This window comes from Doryrhamphus excisus, chromosome 5, assembly GCF_030265055.1.
Source record: "Doryrhamphus excisus isolate RoL2022-K1 chromosome 5, RoL_Dexc_1.0, whole genome shotgun sequence".
Classification (NCBI taxonomy): Eukaryota; Metazoa; Chordata; class Actinopteri; order Syngnathiformes; family Syngnathidae; genus Doryrhamphus; species Doryrhamphus excisus.
Genome location: NC_080470.1, coordinates 21,678,410 through 21,703,326, shown reverse-complemented (window position 1 = coordinate 21,703,326; position 24,917 = coordinate 21,678,410). Strand labels below are relative to the sequence as shown.

General features: G+C 39.0%; 1 protein-coding gene across 4 annotated transcripts in view; it reads right to left on the bottom strand.

The window, feature by feature from the left end:
* shroom2a (shroom family member 2a) overlaps positions 1-23,121 on the bottom strand; it is a 47,716-nt gene extending 24,595 nt beyond the window's left edge. Inside the window, exons 1-3 of one of the 4 annotated variants that reach the window (XM_058073663.1) lie at positions 22,853-23,121; positions 20,830-21,043; positions 6,055-6,203 (exon numbers count right to left, since the gene is read on the bottom strand). In XM_058073663.1, coding sequence (XP_057929646.1) covers positions 6,055-6,203; positions 20,830-21,039 — 359 coding nt within the window. In that variant the 5' untranslated portion in view covers positions 21,040-21,043; positions 22,853-23,121. Of the gene's footprint in view, positions 1-1,832; positions 3,357-6,054; positions 6,204-19,374; positions 20,652-20,829; positions 21,044-22,852 lie in introns of those variants that run through there. The other 3 variants (XM_058073664.1, XM_058073667.1, XM_058073669.1) reach the window with 3 other exon arrangements.
* Between the last annotated feature and the right edge of the window lie 1,796 nt (positions 23,122-24,917).

Genomic DNA, 24,917 nt, shown 5'->3' with positions numbered 1-24,917 from the left:
GGGGTGTCCAAACTTTCCACCCAGAGCCAGAATAATCACAAACGAAGGGATGCAAGGACCACTGTGATATTTTATGCTAAGAAGTTATATAGCTGTATATATATATATACTATATGCTATATATTATATTTTGAAAATGACTGCTGATTGTTCCATTTATGTTGGTTATATACCCCTGATATAGAGTAGATATTATGTATATACAATAAACCTCGGATATATCGGATTCAATTGTTCCCACTGGTTTTGTCCGATATAAGCGCAATCCGTTATATGCGTATACCGGAAAATGTCCGTTTTACGCATATATCGGATTTATATCCGGTATATGCGTAAATCGGATTTTATCCGTTATAAAAAGGCACTTCCTTGACTATGTTTCCAATGTACCTGGACGCGCAGGCAACGCTGCAAATGCTGCAAATGAAGTCGTATAGCGGCCTGTCACGATTCAGCGAATCGGAGCGCCACGATGCGGCCATCCGATATATGTGAGGGAAATTTAATGGAAATGCATTGGAACGGCACTGGAGATTTTGTCCGAAATAGGCGAAATCCGTTATAAAAAATCTGATATATGCAATAAATTTTTATTGGAAATGCATTACAGAAAAATTGGTTCTTTTTTATCTGTCTGTTGTGAGCGAATTTCCGATATATCCGAGTCCGATATATCCGAGGTTTACTGTATGAAATATATACCAGGGCTCGACAATAACGATGTACCGATGGCCCGGGGCAAGTTAAAACAAAATTCGGGCAAGTAAATCCAATCAGTGATATTCCCGTCGGGCAAGTGTACTTTGGCATGCCATACTGCCAAGAGTTTTTTTTAAAAAAGTGGTTCTTGTTGGGTGTTGGTAAAACACGGACTGTGTAATTCCGGTGGTAATTTGCAAACCAATCCTTGCAAATCTTGAAATGGACCAATCAGAATAGTTTATTTAGACCGCGGTCCGTAGTCCACAGTCCGCGTTTTACCCACACCCGTTCTTGTTCGCGATCAACCAATCAGCGATCGTTTGACTACGAAAATTCTTCAACAACTTCTGAGGGAAAACAGCAAAAAGTGATGAAACAGTGCCTCCTAAACAAGTATTTTATGATGGCACAGGTGAGTGAATCACATTGCCGTGACAATTTGAAGTGGTCACAATGAAACACCACCGATTAGATCCAATACCAAGTGCTGATTTTGCACAAGCTACAAAATCTAGCGCTTCCATTTCTCTGTGTATTTTTCTCACCTTTGCTTCACAAATTATTGTTTGACCATTGAGCATTTTTTTTCTGGATTAAAAACACTTTACTAGTACACAAATGTGTCTATTCAATAATGTTTCATTGTGGTGCACAACTTATAAATATCACTGCTTACTACGACTACGATGTGTAAGGTAGTATGTAGTAAATTAGATGATATCATGGCAGTCTTTTCATTTTACATGGGGCAAGTTCGGGCAAGTAGTTCTCACCTTAAGGATTCCCCATGGGCAAGTCTTTTTTGTTTTTAATGTAGAGCCCTGTATACACACACACACACACATATATATATATATATTTATGCTACCAAAGCTAGCATAAGCTATGCGAATGTAGATCCTCTTGATGGCCAACAAACAAAGCTTAGGAGATTTCAATGGAGTGTTTACGTTTACAAGAAGAAACACTGCTCAACTAAGCCGGCGATATGTGCAATATATGAAATATGTGATGTGTATATAAAAACGCTCCACCACCAACCAAGATTTCACTGTTGTCTTTATGATTGGTTGGTAAAAAGCCCATTGTCTATGTTAGTGAAAAATAATACAATTACCTGTTTGACTAACCTTAATCACGTTCACCATCCTGGACAAGCACATGCTTACCCCCCCTCCCAAAAAATCAAAAAACAACCGTTTCCTTCCGATTTGCGCCAACTCTGCTGAACCGACGGCGGACCGAGGGGTTGCCAGCTCGTCGCTGGAATGTCCTCAGCTGTGAAGCAAACAATTTTAAGATCTCAATCTACTTAAGAGGGGGAATTCCAAACATGCTGCATGCGGCTTATTAAGAACAAACTAAGAGCAGTACATGTATGTGTGTCCGGTAAGCTTTTCCAGGTAGAACTGGATTGCCGAGACATTCTTTCGGCATTTCTACTGCAAAATCCTGTTTCGCCACCCTTTCATTGGGGCTGCTGAGCTTTGATCGGCTGAGTAAGAACTGCTATTTGGTTGTAAGAGAGGGAAGAAAACATGAGCACCAGACGACGTCACCATTAGAGGAGGATGAGATGGGAGTGTCAACTGTATTTCAGTGGAAATGCCAGCAGGGGGAACCAACCGCTCCAGGCGCTACTCTTAGAGATGTTGCTTTAATGATTCCCTGACTGGACTGGATAACGTGGAAACAACTACCCCCCAGGGAGGGAGTCCAGACTACGGGGGTCTGGCTAGCAGGACAGTAAAAGCCACTGAAGTGAGGAGATAAACACTCAAGACATCATGGAAAAACAAAGCAGCAACACAACACAGATGACCAGCTGTAAATGATCTGATGGTGTTAACTTCACGCCTGTGTCGGCTATACTTTTATTGGGAGGGGATGGGGGCTGGGCTGCAACACTGACATGTTTATCTCAGACAGGTGATGAATTAGAAAACAACAGGGAGACATGTTTTCACTTCTGATCCAATCCTGCAGAACTATTTGCTTTTTATGCTGGGGTGTTCAAACGTTTTTTATGTGAGGTCCACATCTTGAAAAATTAAAGGATGCAAGTTTGTCATTTTGTAAAGCAACACAGGCTACATATCGGAGCTGCTGCTGCTGCAGCTGCTGTGTTTCGGTATCTCAGCTTTGTCATATAGTTAGGCCTGTCACAATAATGGATATCGAACAATTCATTATGGTAATTATGAGCCTGCAATAAATTGCAGTATAATTGTATGCATGTCTGCGCCATCTGTTAGTCTCTCTCTGCCACACCGGCTGGATGACAAGAGGGTTCACTCTGCATGTGTCTGTGTGCATTGGCTCTATATCAGGGGTCTCAAACACCAAATGTGGCCCGCAGGACACTAGTTTGAAGCCCCCGCCTTGATATGAAAGTTTAATGTTAGTGCGGCCCGTGCAAGTTTGATATGGATGCTGTATGGTATCATGTACCCAGAAAAAAATATTACATTTGATTAATGTTCATGTTAAAGGTTAAATAACTGTTAATAGTTATCCTCCCTATCCGTGTGGAAGTGGTAAGTTTTTGGCTATTTAAGTTTAAAGGAAATAACTTGAAGGCTACCGTTTAGGTCGCTAGCTCTCTAGTTTGCGAGTTAGCATGTGTCTCAAGACCCTGCAGTTGCGCAATATGTTGTAAATAAAGAGTACAAATGTGACTATAGTCGTGTTTTGTCATGTCTACAGGGCTCTAATAATGCTTTGTTCATTTTAATCTGAAAAAAATAATTTGTCTACCCACCAACTATATGTGGTTTCTTAAGTTTTTATTATTTGCCGTTTTATTATTGTTATTATTATATTTATTTATTACTGATTGATTGATTTTCTTTATTCTTGATTTGTTTATTCATTCATTCATGAATAAACAAATCAACAAATCAAGAACAAAGAAAATCAATCAATCAGTTTATTCATTCATGAATGAATAAACAAATCAAGAAAAGAAAATCAATCAATCAGTAATAAATAAATAAATATATATATACGTATATATATACACACACACACACAATATATATATATATATATATATACATATATATATATATATATATATATATATATATAATATATAATATATATAATATACAAAACAATTTTTGTCAATATTGTTGGCAACATTTTTTGCCTTTGTTTTTGTATGACCACATTTTGTCAGAAAATGTCACCAAAATTGTGCCTCTGCCTCCGTCAGCCTCAGTTTTTGTATGACTCAGGTTGTTGCAAAAAATAATTTCCCCAAATTTTGCCTCTGTATTCTTACACCCCCATTTTGGCATAATTAAATTTTCATCAAAATTGCCTCATTTTTCAGACAGCGCGGTTTTCCTCAAAAACTAATTATGTCTTGGTTTTGTAAGTGTTTGTATGACACAGTTGGAGTAAAAAAAAAATGTTCTCAAAATTTTGTAATTTTTAATTCCGTTGTAATAAAATTATTTGCTCATAATTTTGGTGGATGTTTTATAGGGAGAAATATTTGAAATGATTGTATATGCCTTACTAATAAGCTTTGCTTGTATGCAGCAGCTCGCTTTAAACTGGTCTGATGCTTTGTTGAGGCATGCTGCACAGATGCCGAAATGCAAACCGCACCTTTTTGTTTTTTGTAATCCTCGCCTTTTGTTGTCATTCCTCTTCTCCCTGGATGACGCTGTTACGCCAGCAATCTCAGTGTAGACTCCTATGTGCTAACACAGGCTCCGCCCATTTGCTGTTTACACAGAGGCCGCACCTGCAGACGGGAGCAGGTTCTGACAACTTTCTGTTCAATATGATCCCTCACTGAAATCTCCCGAGGAACACAATGTTATAAAAAGTTGAAGTTACATCAATCTGGCCAGGATCATATTTATAGGGATCTGGAATGAGCTAAATGGATTTACATTCTATAGCAGGGGTCTCAAACATGCGGCCCGCAGGACACTAGTTTGAGGCCCCCTCCTTGATATGAAAGTTTAATGTTAGTGCGGCCTGTGCAAGTTTGATATGTATACTGTATGGTATCATGTACCCAGAAAAAAATTATTACGTTTGATTAATGTTCATGTTAAAGGTTAAATAACTGTTAATAGTTATCCTCCCTATACGTGTGGAAGTGGTAAGTTTTTGGCTATTTAAGTTTAAAGCAAATAACTTGAAGGCTACCGTTTTAGGTCGCTAGCGCTCTAGTTTGCGAGTTAGCATGTGTCTCAAGACCCTGCAGTTGCGCAATATGTTGTAAATAAAAAAAAGTATAAATGTGACTATAGTCTTGTTTTGTCATGTCTACAGGGCTCTAATAATGCTTTGTTCATTTTAATCTGAAAAAAATAATTTGTCTACCCACCAACTATATGTGGTTTCTTAAGTTTTTATTATTTGCCGTTTTATTATTATTATATTTATTTATTACTGATTGATTGATTTTCTTTATTGTTGATTTGTTTATTTATTTTTCATCTTATTTTGTGTAGAAAAATAAAAATTAAGATATTTGAGAACAGTGGAATGTTTTATCAGAGCTTTTATTGTAGAAAATCGGAACCAAAGCACTGAAAAAGTTTGTATATTTTTCTGTTTTTAATAAACGCGTTTTTTTTTTTTTTTGGAAAACCTGATGCGGCCCAGCCTTGCCCAGACCCTAGCTCCAGTGGCCCCCAGGTAAATTGAGTTTGAGACCCCTGTGCTAAAGTAAGTTCCACTGTAACAGATATGGGTAAAAAGCCTATATAGAGCTTCTTGTATATCATAGTGCTATGATATACAAAAGGGAAAGAAAAGCAGACAGCAATGGGCAAATGATGCGACCAGTGTCCCCCAGATTTATCTGTCGTGTACAGACTGACCTCAAACTGAAACTAGGGAAATGCAACATAATGGAGAATGTTGGCAGAAGGTCTGCACTAAAATTCTAAGTCCTGCCTGGCTCTCATGCCTGCCTCACTATTTGAGAAACACTGGCATAAAAGACAGAAAGACAATGAATGCCAAAGAGTGAATGACTCATATGATGAGCCAAGACCTTTATTGTCCATCAAGGCTCAGATTGTTGAGAAATATTTGCATAAACTTGCATGAAGCTGCGTGCATGAGGTCACCTACAACCTGCCTTCCTGGGAATCTGTGTCATGCGACCTCGTGTTAACCGACCCGACCGAACAGGACCATCCAGCTCACTCAGAAACTCCACAGTGACAAGCTGGAAATCCCACAGCGTGCGGGCTAATCGACATGCTAACAGCTGCCAGGGAGCGCCGCCGCCGCCGCCGGCTGGCTTTGTTGGGAGATGTTGCCACGGCGACCCCCTTGGCTAAGTGAGGGTGAGGCGGGGACGAGGAGCCACCTTACCTTTTCACCATCAGACTGAGTGTCTTGTGGGAGCCTTTCACCAGGCAGATGGCCTCCTGCCTGAAGCCGCTCAGGGGAATCTCATTAATGTTGACCAGCTCATCTCCTGCCTGCAGGCCCACAGCCGCCGCCTTGCTGGCCTCCTCCACCTGTCGCACAAACACAGGTACAGACACGACGATTGAATATGACATGTTTGCCCATCGGACATTAACTTCAAAGATTTGACTGAGTAGACAGCACAACACTACCAATGTTGTAACTGCTCATATGCCAGCATTATCGGCGCTGATGACTTCATTGTCATCAGCACCCCCCCCCCCCACCCCCACCCTCAAACAACGTTGGCGGTTAGCTGGCAGAGGTCCCACTGCTTTGTATCTTAATGGCTGTCGTTTTGAACCTCAAAAGAGAAAAAAACATTCTTGTCTGGGCATGCCCTTTACAGCGGAGGTGTCTAAACCTTTTGCAGCGAGGGCCACATAGTGAAAAAGGAAAGGATGCCACTTTGCCATTTTGTGAATATGTTCAGTATCTCGAAAAAAACTGCATCCCTGCTTTGTTATAGGTGAAAAAACTTCACCTTTTCCCCCATTTTTGTTGTTTTTTTGTTCCAAATCTTCTTAGTCTTCAGAACTTCTCTTCATATTATGACTTCATGCCCATAATATTGTAATTTTTTCCCCACATTAAGAAATTAAAAAATAAATGTATTTTGTCTTTGATATTTAAACTCCATGCCACTAAAATGACTTATTTTTCCTCATAATAGTCAGAGCTTTTATTCTCATAACATTTTTCAAAAGCATGATGTAATTTTTTCCCCACAAATTAAATAAATGTTTATGCTAAAAAAAGGAATTCCGGTTCCCATGATGTTTAGTGTGCCGAACCAGGAAGTAGTGAAAGTCCAAAGTGTTCTGAAATAGACGCTAGTGTCACATGTTTTGACAGAAGAGGTATGCAGCATGAATCAGCACGAATTAAGCAGAACCAATTGGAATAAAGCTTCAAAATTTGCAACACATTCAGGAGAGGATTAGAATGCCGTTCCGCTGGCGCTTCAGAGGCTTCCTGGATTTCAGCCAGTGGTCAGTTTAGCTCCTTTTTTCATGGCGGCATGGTATGATGTAAATTGGCAACGAGGACATGGTGGTTTCAGTGGGATTGTTGGCTTTTAACCTCTTTTCTACAGCTCTGTGATTTCCACGCTAGCCCACACCGTTGGAAGTTGGCTCCTTTTTTCCTTGGCGATAACGTGAATATGATGTGATGTGACTAAGGCAATGCCAAAGACGTCTTTCTTTTTACCCCTCCAGGAGCTACAGATCGAAGTCTTATACATGTATGTGAATTTCAAACTTGAAGGCAATGTAATTCTGGGCCAGTAGGGGGGCAACATTTCTATTTTCCAGAGCCAGAGCTCTACATCAAGCCCACCAGCAAGAAGCCAAGACCAGCCAGAAAATGTAGGGCATGGATGTGTCAAAGAAGTGAGACCAAAATGTGGTGCAGGTCCTGCACGCCGGAGAATGCTACACGGCTTACCATACTAAACTGAAGTAAATGATTATTTCATGTATAACAGCCATAGGAGGACGTCACCCGCTGTGGGAGGAGCCACCGCCGTGGCCGGCCAATGTATCCCAAAGCTCTGATATATACCTAACTTCTTAGCATATGAACAAGTTGCATCCTTTCTTTTTCCACGAGTGGCCCTGGCTGTTCAGGGGCTGGTCAGCTACGCATCTTTGAGGCCATCAAATGCTCAACCGAGCTGCAGCTGGAAAGCAAAAACAAAAGTGGTTGCGTGTTTGAAGCCGCAACCCATGGGAAAAGACTGACAAGTCCACTGGAGCCGACCCGGCGGCCCACGGGTCGAAGCTGTGGGGAGCGTTCCGTCTTTGCGTTGAACCTCCGAGTCCTCGCTCGGCTCTACGCTTGGCACGTTAACATACCGGAGACAAGCTCTGCAGCTAATTATCACACAACCTGCGGGCGGGCGGGGGGGTGATGGGATGACTTAACGACACAGGCATGTGTACGTTTACAGAACATTACGCGATCTTAGTGCGAGGAACCTGGGCCCAGATAGCAGCCATTTCAGCCAAGGAGTTTTATGGAGGCTGGCCGGCTTCCCGACCCCGGCCCCATATGGTCATGTATTTTGTGGAGAGCCTGAATCGATGCCTGATACTCGTGCCTTACATTGCCAACTGCAAAACAGCACTTTGGATATATTTAGCTGTGGCACTAAAACATAAAATAAACAACTGGGCTGTTTGACAAGCACCAACGCAGTGATTGGGTGATTCCAAGTTGCCCGTTCTATATTTGCACAGCGCTAAGAAAACAATGTAAAGTCTCAACTGTGGCTTTCCTCTGGTTTCTGTTGGGAAAAAAAAACTTATATATATACTTATATATATATATATATAAATACAGCTGAACACCATACGATGTAAACACCAGCTTTTGTAAACAAAAAACGCTCAGCTGCCTTTGGCTCATTGGAATTGAGACACTTAAAAATGAATGACGTTAATAATATAAATATGTAGTATACTGGTCACCAGGTGGCAGTAGTGTCACAAAACATTGATGAATACATTATATTACACTACCTTGGAGGAAAAGTGCACATATTTTGGAACTTTGCCCATATTTCATATCTCTCACAATCCCTATGAGAGACATGAACACAGTTTACTGTGCATTCTAAAAACTCTTTGGACAGGAAGGAACGCTAAACCTAGCATTAACTTCTCCAAAGTCAAAAATATGCCTGTGAACATTGGCATTCATTCACCTCATTGTATCCTCAGGGCATTCAATAAATTGCCTTTTTTGCCTAAAGGACGCATATTCAAGTATAACAATGTCTAAATGAAGTAAAATACAAATATAAGGCATTCAGAAGATGCATTCAATGACGTGATGATGCGTAGCACTCTACACTGGTCACTAGATCACTGGTCAAAAATGTTAAAACTCGGTCCGAACCAGTCGTACGGGCTCCTACGGCCGGTTTACATGCTGATCTTTGAGCCGTTGACTGGCTTCAAAAGTTCTTTGACATGTCAAAAACTCTACACGTGCTTATGTTTTTTGCAGGTTGTAAGACAAATGTAGGCTTATTGTTTGTCTTTGTGCCTGTGTCTTTTGTACATTTTGTTGGTGTGAGGTTTGGGCACAATGTTTTTTTTTTTTTTTCCATACTCCACACTAGCAGACCCCTGTGTGTGTTTGTCCACACGTGCAATCCACATACGTAATTAGAACAGCCATGGCATGTTCAGATATTCTGTATGTCCTCCATCTGTGTCGAGATCTCACCACAACTACTTTCTCCATAAACACAAAAATTGACACACTTCATACTCAACAAGCAACTCAACAAGGATCAAAACTAGCAAACTGCTGTCAATGCTGCACTTGTAAATAACAGCAAACACACCCACACATTCACATGCACCCCAAAGTAGGTGATGTTTACAAAAGCAACCACTTGTTGCTCATACAACAATAAGACAATGATACAAAATGTTCCACTTATAAGAGACATCAATGTTAATGTAGAGGTTTGATTAGCTTGAAAGCCTTTAGCTTTGGCTTACACATCAGTCTATTGCCATAAGTTGAACTCCACAGGCCGTGTCCGTAGCTCAGCTGTAGCTCCACAAATCCACACAAGAGAGCGTTTTGTTTGTAACGAAAAAATATTAAAAATATTTTAATCCACGTTTATTTCCAAGAATACAAACAAAATAGCTGGCTAACACAATAATTTTCAACTAACTGAAAATAGACAAAAGAGGTAAGAAAACCGTATGCCTTCTAACTCAAATGCTAACTGACGGCTAAATGTGAACCAGGAAGTAAATCAGCTCTATGCAGTCTTAAAGGGGAAGTACACTTTTTAACTATGTATCCAAAATCTTATAAAAACATGAATTCCAATAGACTTTAACATTTTTAACTATTATATGAAGTTATAAATGAAATTATGAATTATTAAAATTCTCTGCACTTATATCATTGAATATTTTTTTCCCTAACAATTTTAATCATATGAACTGAGTTTTACTATAATCTGTACTTCTGCCTCTACAGTTAAACAAACCTTTGGACAGATACTGCTTTATCATGATTGGTCATCTTTCCCCTTCAATTTGCTATGACAATTAAGTCTATTAGGCTGCACGGTGAATGAGTGGTTAGCACACAGGCCTCACAGCTAGGAGACCCAAGTTCAATTCCATCCTCGGCCATCTCTGTTTGCATGTTCTCCCCGTGCATGAGTTTTGTCCGGGTACTCCGGTTTCCTGCCACATTCCAAAAACATGCTAGGTTAATTGGCGACTCCAAATTGTCCGTAGGTATGAATGTGAGTGTGAATGGTTGTTTGTCTATATGTGCCCTGTGATTGGCTGGTGACCAGTCCAGGGTGTACCCCACCTCTTGCCCGAGGACAGCTGGAATAGGCTCCAGCACCCCCACAGGGAGAACATGCAAACTCCACACAGAGATAGCCGAGGGTGGAATCAAACTCAGGTTTCCTTGCTGTGTGGCCTGCTCGCTAACCACTCGTCCGCCGTGCAGCCTTTAATGAGGGCATTTATTAGCATAATTAGTATTTATAAGTGGTTTATTAACATTTGCGCTTGAACTGATGTGTCTGTCAAAGATGACAGAATAAAAGTTGCAAAAGTTGTTAAAAGAACCGCAGTCTCACTTAAATGTCATTGAAGTCAGCAGACTAAGTGTGTAATAATTAAGTATGTGTAAAAGATTGTGTGTGTGTGTATGTCTCTGTAAAAGAGTGTTTGGAAAGTCTGATTGCACTACGGTAGAAGGCCACAGTCCTACTTTGTGAACTACTGAGTGTTCTTCACAACTGTATTTTCTGTAAGTTGTCAATATTTATATTTGACACCTTGTTTTCATTTCACTTAGTTTGCAAACCTTTATTTGTATTGTTAGTCACAATTATATTTTGTCATATGATTTACTAGAAGAGAATGACGTGTGATGGACAGTTGACCGATAGTCCTCATCTCTCTTTCAGGCTGGATGACAAGAGGCTTCACTCTGCAGCTGCATGTGGGTGTTGGTGCTACAGAGAGTGAACCCTCCTCCTCATCATCTCCTCCTTTTTTTCCCCCTATGTGGCGGTGGAGCAGTAAATTAGCATATTGTGAGCCAGCAAACGAGTCCCAATGTAGGAATATTTCAACAAGGTGTCGCTCACTCATCACTCCAGACAGCGCGTCTCTACTGCTCAATAGTCCAGTGGTGGTGTGCTTTAACACCACTGTATCCAGCGCTTTGCATTGCCTTGGTGATGTATGGCTTGAATGCAGCTGCTCGGCCATAGAAACCCATTCCATAAGCTCTCTGTGTACTGTACTTGGGCTAATCTGAAGGCCAAGTGAATTTTGGAGCTCTGTAGCAATTGACTGTGCAGGAAGTCGGCGACCTCTTTGCATTATGCACCTCAGCATCCGCTGACCCATCTCCATCAGTTTACATGGCCTACCACTTGGTGGCTGAGTTGCTGTTGTTCCCAGACTCTTCCATTTTTATATTAAAGCTGACAGTTGACTTTGGAATATTTAGGAGCAAGGAAATTCCACAACTGGATTTGTTGCACAGGTGGCATCCGATGACAGTTCCATGTTGGAATTGACTGAGCTCCTGAGAGCGGCCCTTTCTTTCACAAATGTTTATAGAAACAGTCTGCATGCCTTAGGTGCTTGATTTTATACTCCCGTGGGCAGGCCAAGTCATTAGGATACATGATTCTGATCAAATACGTTTGGTAATACGTATAGTGTATAATTCCTTAGCACAGGGGTCTCAAACTCGCGGCCCAAATGCGGCCCGCGAGACGCTAGTTTGAGGCCCCCACCTTGATACCAAAGTTTAAGGTTGAAATGACAACTTAAAGCTGTGTGCACACCGGACACAACATGATTTTGCCCTGCCCATACTGTTACCCTACCCTGTTACCCGCGACCTGTTTTGCTTTGGATTAGCAATGAAGCTAAAGGCTTATGATGCTGGGTACAAATAAATGCAGGAAATTATTTGGAATAAAACGGAAAGATAAAGCATCTCAAACATGTTAAACATGTTAAAGTTGAGTACGATGCTAACTTGCTATTGGGTAAAATTATTAAGTTTCATTAATGTTCATGTTAAAGGTTAAATAACTGTTAATACTGTACATTTGAATCTGAAAAAAATCATTTCTCTACCAACTGTATGTGGTTTCTTACGTTTTTCTTATTTGCTGTTTTATTATTATTTTACTTATTTATTACTGATTGATTGATTTATTGTCATTATTCTTAATTTGTCTTATTTTGTGTATAGAAAAATAAAAATTAAGATATTTGAGAATAGTGGAATGTTTTATCAGATATTTTGGTGTGGAAAACCGGAACCAAAGTACTGAAAAAGTGTAGGGTATAGCAGAAGCAAAAGCATTGAAAATAGTTTTTTTATTGATTTTTTTTCCAGTTTTTAATAAATGCGTTTTGGGTTTTTTTTTGAAAACCTAATGCGGCTCGGCTTCACCAAGAACCTAGCTCCGGTGGCCCCCAGGTAAATTGAGTTTGAGACCCCTGCCTTAGCATATGTTGTACATGCAAGTGGAGTTGGGAGCAAATGCATTCTTGTTGTCTAGTAGTTCATGCATGGAGGACAAACAGCTCATCAGACTATCTGCAGGACAGCCAAGGGCTACACAACAGTTTGGCTTTCATGTCAAACTAGTCCTCATATGAAGAACGTGGCTATTAAACAGAGAATGCCAGCGTGCTTTGCCAAAGAAAGGCTTACTTAGAACATCCACACTGGAGATTTATTCTGCTTTTCTAAACACTGTGCAGCAACGCCGCCTAATCAGCGTGAGCCATGGCATGACCTTTGTTGACACTCTTCCTCCAGGCTGCAATCAGTCAAAGTCCAGCCATCCTGGATGCTCGCTGTCCTCTAAAATAGCATGGTGTCTCTCCAAGGAGGGGATGCAAAGGGGAAGGATGTGGTGGTGGATGGTGTGGGGGGGGGGGAATGTGTCCTTTATTTATTTATTTTTTGCTGACAAGATGTCCCGTCATTGACGGGATGCTGACCCCAGACCTCATGTGGGTGCCTTGGGGGCGAGTGCTGTCATCTACTGTATGTACCGGGCCTACCAAGTATTTACCGCTGCTACGGATGGGACTAGGAAAGGTCAATGGAGTTCAGGCAAGATCAAGACTCAGTTGGGCAGCTTTACGGCACACACAAGGAATGAGTCCACTTAGTTCGCCTTCCTCAGGCGACACTACTTAACCTTTTAAGGACTGCTTGAATAACGCAGAAAATATGCAACCTTATACTCTATTTCCTTTTTTTTGTAATTGGCATGTAGTCTTTCCTCACCATTCTGTGGCTTCATTCATCACGATTTTTCAAATATAAGAATTTAAGTGTGTCCAAAGGGCTGCTTGGGGGCATTTTATGGCCCAGGTCTTTCTTTTTGTGGGCTGGTCTCATTCTAAGAATATAATTTATCCAAAAACCTAAAAAGGAAAAAATTATTTCAAACCATTTCACAAGACGTAAATACATCATAACATTGGGAAGAAACTTATTTTTAGTAACAGAAAGCTGAAATATCAAAGAAAAATTTGTTTTTTAGTTATAAAGTAAATACTAGAAGAAATAAACAAACTACATTGTAAATGTTCATTTTTGGAAAATTGATACCAACTGCTGATACCAACCAACCATCCATGGCCAATACCAATTAATTACAATTTTTTTCCAATTTATCTATAATGAAGGTGGAAAAATCAGGACAAATCCAATGTCTCCTAGCAGCCAGGGGACCCCCAAAATAAGTAATTAGTCTGGGTGCAACAATACACTATTCACGTTTAGGTTCAGTACATTTGTATTACAATTCCATACATTTTTGTTTCAAAAAAATTACCCCTTTTTAAATTAGAATTTTATTGAACAGGTGAGCAAATATGACAAATAAATAAATATTAAATAAGTTGACGGAACAAGGCATGCTACAGTCTGTGCAGCAATATATCAATATCAATGTGTTAAATATGTGTATGTAATAGCTGTAGGTGCCTTAGATGCCAGTTTGAGAGATAATACACTATAAATATGATGAAGAGTCAAATAAGTCATTTTTGTAGCAATGATTTGAAATATTTAAAGCCATAATATTATGAGAAACAAACAAACTTTTTGAAAATTTTTAAAAAGTCATAAGAATATGGGAATAAAGTCTAAATATTATGGGAATAAAATTATATTACAAAAAAAATTCTAGATTATTTAAAGTATAAAGTTGAAATATTTGCTAAATTAAAAAAAAACAACATAAAAAATGATACTAATAGACTTTCTCATCTACAGTACATGACAAAGCTGAGATACAGTTTTTTCTTCAAACATATGTATATAACTTCTCAGCATATTGCATTTTTATTTTAAGAATATGCACCTAACATTAATTAAAGTATACCCGCGACCCTGGTGAGGATAAGCACCATAAAATATAGATGGATGGATGGATATTAATTTAGCATTTTCAAGCATAAAAATGGCTAAATGAACTAAAATAGTTTTTAAACATTTGAGAGGCATGTCAACAATTGTTGCTGTACACTACTGTCTGGATAAAACAACAATGTCTGTTTTGAATTGTGCTAAAAGTACAGCTTTCTGAAGTCACAAAGTCGTCACAAAGATAAGAAACCCAAATGTTTCATGACTTATGAAGGCTCTCCTAACGCGCTAATAAAATAAACCCTGCCACATGACATGCACGTCTTCTGTAAGTCAACAGAATTCAATGTTTTTGTTTTTTTTATATACAGTATACTTCGTTTGGAATCAAACCATTATCTCAGTGTTAGAAACAGTTCTTAGAATTGCTGAACCTGGCCAAACCAAAAGATAAACTCCAATGATCCACATTCATTTTGCGTTGTAATGAGAAGGGAGCCCACAAAGTCTCCATAGAAGGATTCCCTAATGAATCCAAGATGCTTCAGTTGATTTATGGCAGCGGGTGATAAGACAAGGCGCTGCGTTGCACTGCTGGTGCTGGCAACAATGTGTCATCCGGCAACACAAACTTACTCAAACCCAGCTGGGTTTTGTAAAACGGGATTATTTGAGTTGCTGGAGAGTCCACCAAGACCTCGAGCATTACCTGAGTCATGAGAGGAATGTGAAGAATGTTAATTAGATCCAGGATAGATTTTCCATCGCAATGCTCAAACCCACTTTGTTACACCATGTGGCCTAACGTCGATCGCAGGTGCCCAAAGTGTGGCCCGCAGCACTTTCTAAAAATAGAATTTAACAAGAAAAAATGTAAATTATTTTATATATATATATATATGAAAAAGTTGTAGCAATTTCACAGGTAATATTGTTAGGAAAAATAGTCAGTTTAGGAGCATATTGTTCAAATATTTAAAAAATCATATGATGAGAAACAGATAGATAGATAGACTTTATTGTCATTGCACAATAACACAGCAGTGAAATTGCCAACGAAATGTCGTTGCCTGGCTCCCGTATAATAATAAATAATAATGTGGAGAATAAAGACATCAAATATGAACAATGTACAGCATAAACAGTAATTTGTACAAATAATTTAGAATAAATAATAAAAATTTTACAAGGTCTAAATTTGGTTGGCAACACATCATAATATGATGGGAATAAAGTCACAATATTATGGGAAAAAAGTCAAATTATGAGAAGAAAATTTTAATATTTGAAAAATTACTTTCAAAAACAATAATTGAAAAATCAAGTCAAAATATTAAGAAAAAAAGCCGTACTCTGACAATAAATTTGTGATATTATGAGAAAATATATTGTCATTTTAGCAATATAGAGTTGAAATATACATTTATTTATTTTTTAATTATGAGAAATAAAACAAAAAATAAAGTTGTAATTGTAGAAAAACATCATTTGTGACAAAATAAGGTCAAAATATTATGGGAATAAAGCTATAATTTGTTGGGACTAAAGTAAAAAAAAAAATCTTAACAGAAAAAAGGCGTAATCGAACAAGGAAAAAAAGTTTCAATCTTACCACAATAATCTTGTAATATGGGGGAAATAATAAAGCAGCATTTCGCCTATAACACAAAAGTGAGATGTTGTTTTTCTTGAAATATAAATCACACTCCTGATCAAAATGTTAAGAGCAGTTAAGAACATTTACATTTTGCACTGTTGCATCTAAGGATGTTTGCTTCAAAATGCAGCAAGAAGAAATGGGCGTGAGATAAAAAGCATTTTGCGTAGGCAATTTATTGCAAACAAGCATTAAAGTGAAATAGACTGATCAGCTGATCAAAAGACCATCACTCAGAAAAACCTGAAACATCCCTAAAATGGAAATAAAATGTTGCAAAAAGGAGTACGTAAGGAGTAGCTGCAGAATTGTTGCTAAAGAGCTGAAACATGGGTTTCGGCAGACTTGATGCCAGTGTTTGTGCCAGCCCAGGGCCAGTCACATTTTTCTGGATCAGCGACTGTTTTGTCTGTTTGAAGAAGTTTCAACTGTCTTACTGCGTCCAACCTCAGCAGCAAAGGCATTTGTGAGAGGCCTTATTATGCAGCTCAACATCCCATCACCTTCAAAGAGAGAGATCCTTTTGCCTTTGTCATCAAGAGATCATGACAGTGTGAATACCTCACCCAAAATCACATTCAATCCACATTTCTGCCAAAATATTGCCTTTTCGAGACTGTGGTCTTCAACTTTTAATTACCTGATAAACAGCTTTTCACACTAATGCTTGTTTTCAATAAGTTGCTTCCTTTTTTAGTCCTACATAGAACCTCCTTAAGATCCATCAGTGCAAAATGTACATTCTGGACACCCCAGATATGCAGTATCTGAATGTTACATTCATGAGACAATAGCCCCTCCCGGAAGTACAGAACAGGAAGTCAGTAAAGAAGGACAGCAATCAGGAACTCTGTGTCCGTATATACAGTATGTGTGAGTCTTTCTCTTATTATGTCTACTATATGGGGTAATAGGGTGGAAAGGTAACTATAGCAGTATTAGTCATGTCTAGAGGACTCCAAAGATGAAAAAAGTGCATTTAGGAAGTCATAAACAGGTTTTCCATGTTTCCTGTCTTATTTTCAGTGCTTATGTCTACTAAATTGGGGAAATAGGAATCTAAAGGTAACTATAGTGATGTTATTTCTTGTCTAGAGGGCTCTATATGTAATTTTTATACACAATTTTTTTGTATATAATATTTTTATATAATGTTAAAAAGCTTATATAGAAGGTCATAAACAGGTTTTCTAGGTGTTGTTTTCTCTTATTACATCTATTATATTGGGAAATAGGAGTAGAAAGCTGTCTATAGGGGTGTTATTTCATGTCTAGAGGGCTCTAACAATGTTAAAAAGGATATATAGAAGGTCATAAACAGGTTTTCTGGGTCTTATTTTCTCTTATTACATCTATTATATTGGGAAATAGGAGTGTAAAGATGTCTATAGGGGTGTTATCTCATTATCTAGAGGGCTCTAACAATGTTAAATTGTATTAACATAAATTAGAATGTCATAAACAGGTTTTCTATGTTTTATTACATTTACTACAGTACATCGGGTTATAGTTGTGTAAAACTGACTATAGGGTTGTTATTTCATGTTAAAGGGCTCTAACAATGTTAAATTATATTAACATAAATTAGAATGTCATAAACAGGTTTTCTATGTTTTATTACATCTGCTACAGTACATCGGGTTATAGTTGTGTAAAACTGACTATAGGGTTGTTACTTCATGTTAAAGGGCTCTACTAATGTTAAAATGCCTATTTAGAAGATGATAAACAGGTGTTCTAAACTCTAACTACTAAAATGTTCCATTCATAAATAAGGAAATTCGTTTATCACCAATAAGTGAGGGATAAATGAAGGATTACTGTACTGTCCTATACACATTCTATACTTGCATTTAACAACACACTGGATGAAGTGGAATACTTTTACAAAGCTAAGATGAAAAGTAAAAATGTGTGTAAAAGAACTTTACAATAGTGTTAAATAAATCCTCCCCTGTAAAAGTGACATATAAAGTAAATACACCAGGCTGCATTGACCGTCCGCCACATCGCCTGTGAGTCTCTATTTATGGCTTTAAAAGATAGATTGTGTTAGGGGAGACAAATACTGGGAGATAAGAGAAGCAAAGCTTCCAGTAAACTAGAAAAAGACTTTCACGTGCTGCTTATCTCGTTAGAGAAAATATTCCTTTTGCACGTCAGCAGAAGAGAGGAGTGCCTAAATCACGTCTGTGGACTCCGTGTATGCTGTCACACCGGCCGTCATGCATCATTCAGACAAAATCAAACATTCCACATCTCCAGGTACCGCCAGCTATCACAAAGAACACACTAGCAAACCAAACTGCACTGCAAACCTCACATTCCCTGAAGGATGGCCAAATGTTGCCAGATTTACCGAAAAGAAGCCCAACTGTACTCTTAAGGTATTTTTAATCACAAAACCTCATTGTTAGCACCCTGTGAGCTTGCTAATACATTGAAACAGGAAGCAGGAAGTCAGTTCCCTCTCCTACCTATGACGTCAATCAGCAGTTGATTGTGTAGTTCTAGCTAGTTAGCTAGCTAGCTAACACAGTTACACCACAAGGCTTATCTTAGAGATTCCTCATTCTCCTCAAAATGATCATGATTGGAATAAATAGCCACAAACACCAACAAAGAAGAAGCAGCGGCTAATACTTTGGATTAATCATTAAAAAAAACAGTTGGCTCAGTGCAACATTTGCAACACTGTGGTATCGTGCACACGAGAGTGCATGGTCACATACTCATGATGTAGAAACAACAGAGAACTATAAAAAAACAACAAAAAAAAAACTCTGGTCGGCACACTTATTTAAACCATGCAAACTTTTACAACCTCCGCTCATCTCTACATACATGCTATGGTTGCCTAAAATCACTCACAGGCGACTCCATCTTATTTGTGACGTTAAAAAACCCAGCAACAAAATGCAACATTTGTAGTTCACAAGCGATTGGGTTTGCTTTTTATGTTATTTTGTCACTTTTTTGCTAATGCGTCATGACTGAATAATCATCACCCCTGTAACAAATACACTGCAGAATGCTCGTACATTTAATGAAACATTAAATATAAGCGTAAACATCAACACGCCAGAAGTGGACCTGAGAGGTTCTGTGGTGTTTTTCAAGCAAAGTAAAGGTTAGAAGCTCACCGGGTCCACTTGAGGGTGTCGATGTGGTGCTCAGTGATGAAACATTAACAAGAAAAGGTAGCCAATGTCAAACCAGCCACTTTACACGACACAAGCCAGCAATGTGGCCTGGCTCTTCATCACACCAGGAGGCATGAAGTGGAGCCTTAAAACAAAAAAAATGAAAAAAAAAAGCCCTGCCGTTTGAACTTTGGACCACTTTTGGGTCGATGCAAAGAAATGACGAGCTCAAACTCACACAGGCGCTGCTGTTTTACCGCCTGGAATTAAGCGACGAGGCCATCGTTGGTAAATGATTACACAGTCAACAGGGAGGTGAACTTTATAAGCCCGGCGTTTGGGGAGGCGAGTGGACATTAGGAAGGAGCATAGAAGTCCCCTATTATGGAAAAGTGACTTTTTAATAACCTTGTAACAATAATTCTGAACAACAAACCTGATAAATCTCTTCTCAACATCAGTGAAGAGGCTTGCTTGTCTCACATTTTTGCAGCTTTCAATGGCGTCATGAAGGAAAACCCTTCCTTGTGAACATGATACCAACCTCCCCACCTTTGTAACAAAAGCAGGCTTTGCTACACGTCTTAACTCATTCAATCCCAGACATTTTTCAATTATTTCAATTATTTTTCGATTATTTTGACAGATTTTTCAAGGCGCACAAAATATTGGGTCCTAGGAGTAGATAAACATTGCATATACCAAAAGAAAAAAAGTTTGTTTCGACCTTTTTCCGCAGAACATAGGTTCTAGTTTCAGCAAAATATTAATTCTCAACAACAAAAAGATGGAAAAAATGCTACAAATTATGCTTACATTTCAAGCATAACTATACTATAACACACATATTTAGCCATATATATTTAGCCAAGGGGCTGCACGGCGGCCAGGTGGTTAGCACGCAGGCCTCACAGCTAGGAGACCCGAGTTCAATTCCACCCTCCGCCATCTCTGTGTGTTTCATGTTCTCCCCATGCATGTGTGGGTTTTCTCCGGGTACTCCGGTTTCCTCCCACATTCCAAAAACATGCTAGGTTAAATTGGCGACTCCAAATTGTCCATAGGTATGAATGTGAGTGTGAATGGTTGTTTGTCTATATGTGCCCTGTGATTGGCTGGCCAACCAGTCCAGGGTGTACCCCGCCTTTCGCCCAAAGACAGCTGGGATAGGCTCCAGCACCCACGTGACCGTTGTGAGGCTAAGCAGTAGAAAATGAATGAATGTTTCAAAAGGTTTGCAAGTCACATGACTTGTAGGTTCCTGTGTGTGGAGGCGTGGCTACCAAGCATTCATCTCCTTCTGCGTGGACACAATGTTTTCTGAGTGATGCTGTTTTTTTTTATGTATTCTCTGTCATACACACATGGAGCCATAACCTTTAACACTGACACACTAGACCAGTTGTTGCTTTGATTCAACTCAACAAAAAGGAAAAAGGAACGCAGTCGGGTTACCTTGGTGATGAGCAGAGCTTCGCGATGCTCCAGCCCACCTCGGAGTGTAAATCCCCATGGCGCACCTCCAGAAAGGAAGACTTCCACCAGCTTCCAGCCGTCCCCATCTCGGGTCCTGGCTGCCTCTAGTTCTCCTGTTTCGTGTCTCAGGTGCCAGTGGCTGCCAGCTTCTATGTAGTGTGAATCTATGACGTACTGCTCGGAATCCATGGCACTGCAAGGAGGAAAAGAGTCGGGTAACTCACAATAAAATGTGATCCAATGTTACTTCAACAGTGCCTGTACAGTAAATAAGATGATGGCACCAGTTTGACCAGAGAACAGATTTATTTTGGAGTCATAACAACTTGGAAGTGCACTGTGAAATACAGTAGGGGTGTGCAAATGTTCTTCCAGTGAGGGCCTCTTAGTGAAAATGAAAGAATGCAACTTTGCTACTTTGATATTTGGGAAAGCAACACATGTAGATATGCAAAGAAGTTATATTTATATCACGAAAAGGCTTTGTGTTAAGTAAATATGATATTAGTTTATTCTCATATATTGTGACTTTGTGACCTTATTCGATATAATTATCTTAATATTTTGACTTTATTCTTGTAAAATAACAAAAATAACATTTTTTTTTCTATTTCTGTGGGTTATTTTTTTACATTTCCTCTTGCAAATAAAAATTTCTTCTCATAATTAGGACTTTAAATCATAAAATTGTGAGCTTATTCTCCTGATATTATAGTTTCCAAAAATTACAATTTGATTCATTGTTCAGTTTTTCATAATATTACGCCTTTAAAAACACAACATAGTTTCTCTTTAATATTTCAAATCCATGTAACTAAAATGACATTATTTTTCCTCATAATATTACATGTTTATTCTTGGAGAATTTCATTTTTTTCATATTAAATTCCAACTTTTCTGATAATATTTAGACTCATAATATTTCAGCTGTTTTTTTCAAATTCTGCTGTTTTTTCTTTTTCATTTTCAACAATTGCAATTTTCTTTTAATTCAAAAAATTAAAAAATTAAAATTTCCATAATTATGACTTTATTCCCATAATATTTTGACTTTATTCTTAGAATATCTTCTTTATCTTTCAACTTTTACCTGGATACGGAGTCGCCACAGCTCGCCTTTTTTTGATCCGCATATAGATGTTTTTTTTTTTAATTCTGCTGTTTTTTTCTTTTACATTTTCAACAATTACAATTTTTTATTTTCATAATTATGACTTTATTCCCATCATATTTTGACTTTATTCTTAGAATATCGTCTTCTTTATCTTTTGGCTTTTACTTGGATACGGAGTCGCCAGAGCGGATCTTTTTTTTTTTATCCGCACATAACATGTTCCCCCAAAACTACATTTCCATAAATGACAACTTCATTCTTGGCTTTGGTTGTATTACATTTTTTTATACATTTGTATTTTGGCTTTGAAATTACATTTTAATTTTTAATATTACCTTGTGGTCGTGAACGGAATGGTTAAGGTATGTGAACGTATGTTTGGCTCTTCTCAACGAGCAGCGGGTGCTGGTTGAAGCCCATGCTAAAAAGATCCAGATTCTTTACAGCGTGTGAATATCCATTCTGGCAACTTCCACTATCTTTTTAAGCGATTCCCTTTTCCCGTTTGCAACAATAGTTTCCACTTCTGGGCATGTGCTTTCATTTGGAACGTCTCAACGTTCGACAAGTGTTTCTTTTTGGAATGTTGATCGATGCACTTTTCAACATTTGTTGTGTTGTTTTAGCACAGCAAAACAACACAACAAAGACGATAACACCTGTTGTCACTGTCCAGACGGGCCAGCTTAATGCTCTTAACGCACAGAATGGAACACAACAAAGGCGACCATCTTCGTCTATAGTATCGACAATGTACGGGCAGCAAGAGTCGCCTTTTTGTTATTTTAACAGAAAAAAGTGAAAAGGCAACGCTCCAAAAACAAACAGCAAAGTGTTGTCTTGAGTGAGGAAGAGGAACAAAAGTGGAATTTAAAAGGCTGGGCTTACCTGCTGGGAGTTGGACTTGTGGATCGCTGCCGCACTCGCCTCTCTGACCAACTGATCTCCTTTACTCTTCATTTACACTTTTTCATATTTTTTTTCTCGTCCTACTTCTTCCAAGCGCATCTCTCGTCGGGCACAAAAGTGTGCGAGAGCCTGCCCGGGGAGACGGACGTTGGAGTGGGACACGACAGGCGGCAACACACCGCCGACACATTCACAGATAGATATACATATAGTTTATGAGCTAGCTAGCTAGCTAGCTGTGGAAGTACGTCACAACAGCGCCCTCTACCGCCACTTCCACAATACTACCACTCACTGTCTAAAATACACGATGCGACTCTTTTCTTCAATATTTTACTCGATTTGTTATTCTCATTAAATATCATATATATACTACATTAAATTATTATCTGGAATTGACTCCAATTGGCTGTCCTTATAGGTGCTGGCGGTAGACGACTGCCAATATTGGCTTTGATCCGATACCAAGTATTGCCGATACCATGTTGCCGATGCTTTTCACTTCAATTTCTCAAGCTTGTTGAATGATTTTGCATTAATTTGCTGATCATATAGTATTCAGAGTAAACAACATGACAAACTTGTATTTTTGAAAAATCGACAAACTTATTACAACCGTTGAAAATAGTAAACAAAATAGTAGTTGTTGCTTTATTTTGCTTGAGCATTTGCATGCAATGAACGGGAATACGTGTATTATTTTGTTGATATTAGATTACTGTATTAAATAATATAAAGGTTGTAGGTACAGTACAGGTATCGGATCCATACCATAATTTGCAGTATCACCCACCACCAGCAAGTCCCACTTCCTGTACATGTACATTGGATCTCATTAGATCCAATACAAGATCTGTGCCTTTCATACAAGTTTTGTTTTTGTTTTTTTTGTTTTACCCCTCATGCTGTGTAAAAGGGGCACCGACTACAGTGGTTATAAAGAACAGGTAATCCAGACTGTTCTACTGGCAATTTTACAGAGCTGTTAACGTTAACTCAGAACCAGGAGCTTTATCCCAGCACCAACGACTTTACATAAAAACCAAAACATGAACCCGGAAACAGGAACTTTACTTAGGAATGAAAAATTGTACCTGGAACTAGGAACTTTACCTTAGAATCAGCCACTACACCTGGAACTCAGTACTTTACACCGGAACTTGGAAATTTAACCTGCAACCAGGAACTTTACCTCAGAACTATGACGTTTACCTTGGAATCGGTGACCTTCAACTAATGCGAAGAGTCCACTGGGCCGGCGCCAGTTGGTGCCAGTTCACGCCAGTTGGCGCCAATGCAATTTTCTGTGGCGCCTAGTGTCGCCAATAAGGTGGCTAGTGCCGTGCTGTGGCTCAAACTGCCTCCCAACTGGCTCGTGGTGGCAAAAATTGAGTTTGGCGGCAAGAAAATTTCAAAATGTTTAAATGTACACCAAGTGGAACCAAATGTCGCACACAATAAACCTATTGGAATCCACTGGAATGTAATGGCACGAGCCAAGTCGCGCCAATTATGCTAGGAGTGCACTGGGCTGACGCCAGTTGGTGCCAGTTTGCACCAAAGACTATGTGATTGACGCGTAGTGAATTAATGTTCACTCGGCATGTTACCATTATATTAATCTTTTAATTATTCGTTATATTAGCCCAGTGGACTCCTAGCCTAAGAACTTTACCCTGGAAGCAGGAAGTTTACTTGGAATCAGCAACTTTAATCTGGAAACTTAAATTTCACCTCGGAAATAGGAACTACGCACCAGTACCAGAAACCTTACCTCAAACTAAGAACTTCGAAGGAATTGTACCTAGAACCAGGCACCCCACTTACCCCAACTTTACCTGGAATTAGTAACTTGGCCTCGGAACCAGGAACCCATTCTGATGAGATCCTTCCCACAGAAACAAGTTTCCAGGTACAATCTACAGTACTTCCTCTAATTGGTATCCTGCTAGACCCCACCCTTTCACTTGAACCCCACATCAAACAGTTAACCCGGACTGCATTCTTTCATCTTAAGAACATAGCCCGACTCCGTCCATCACTT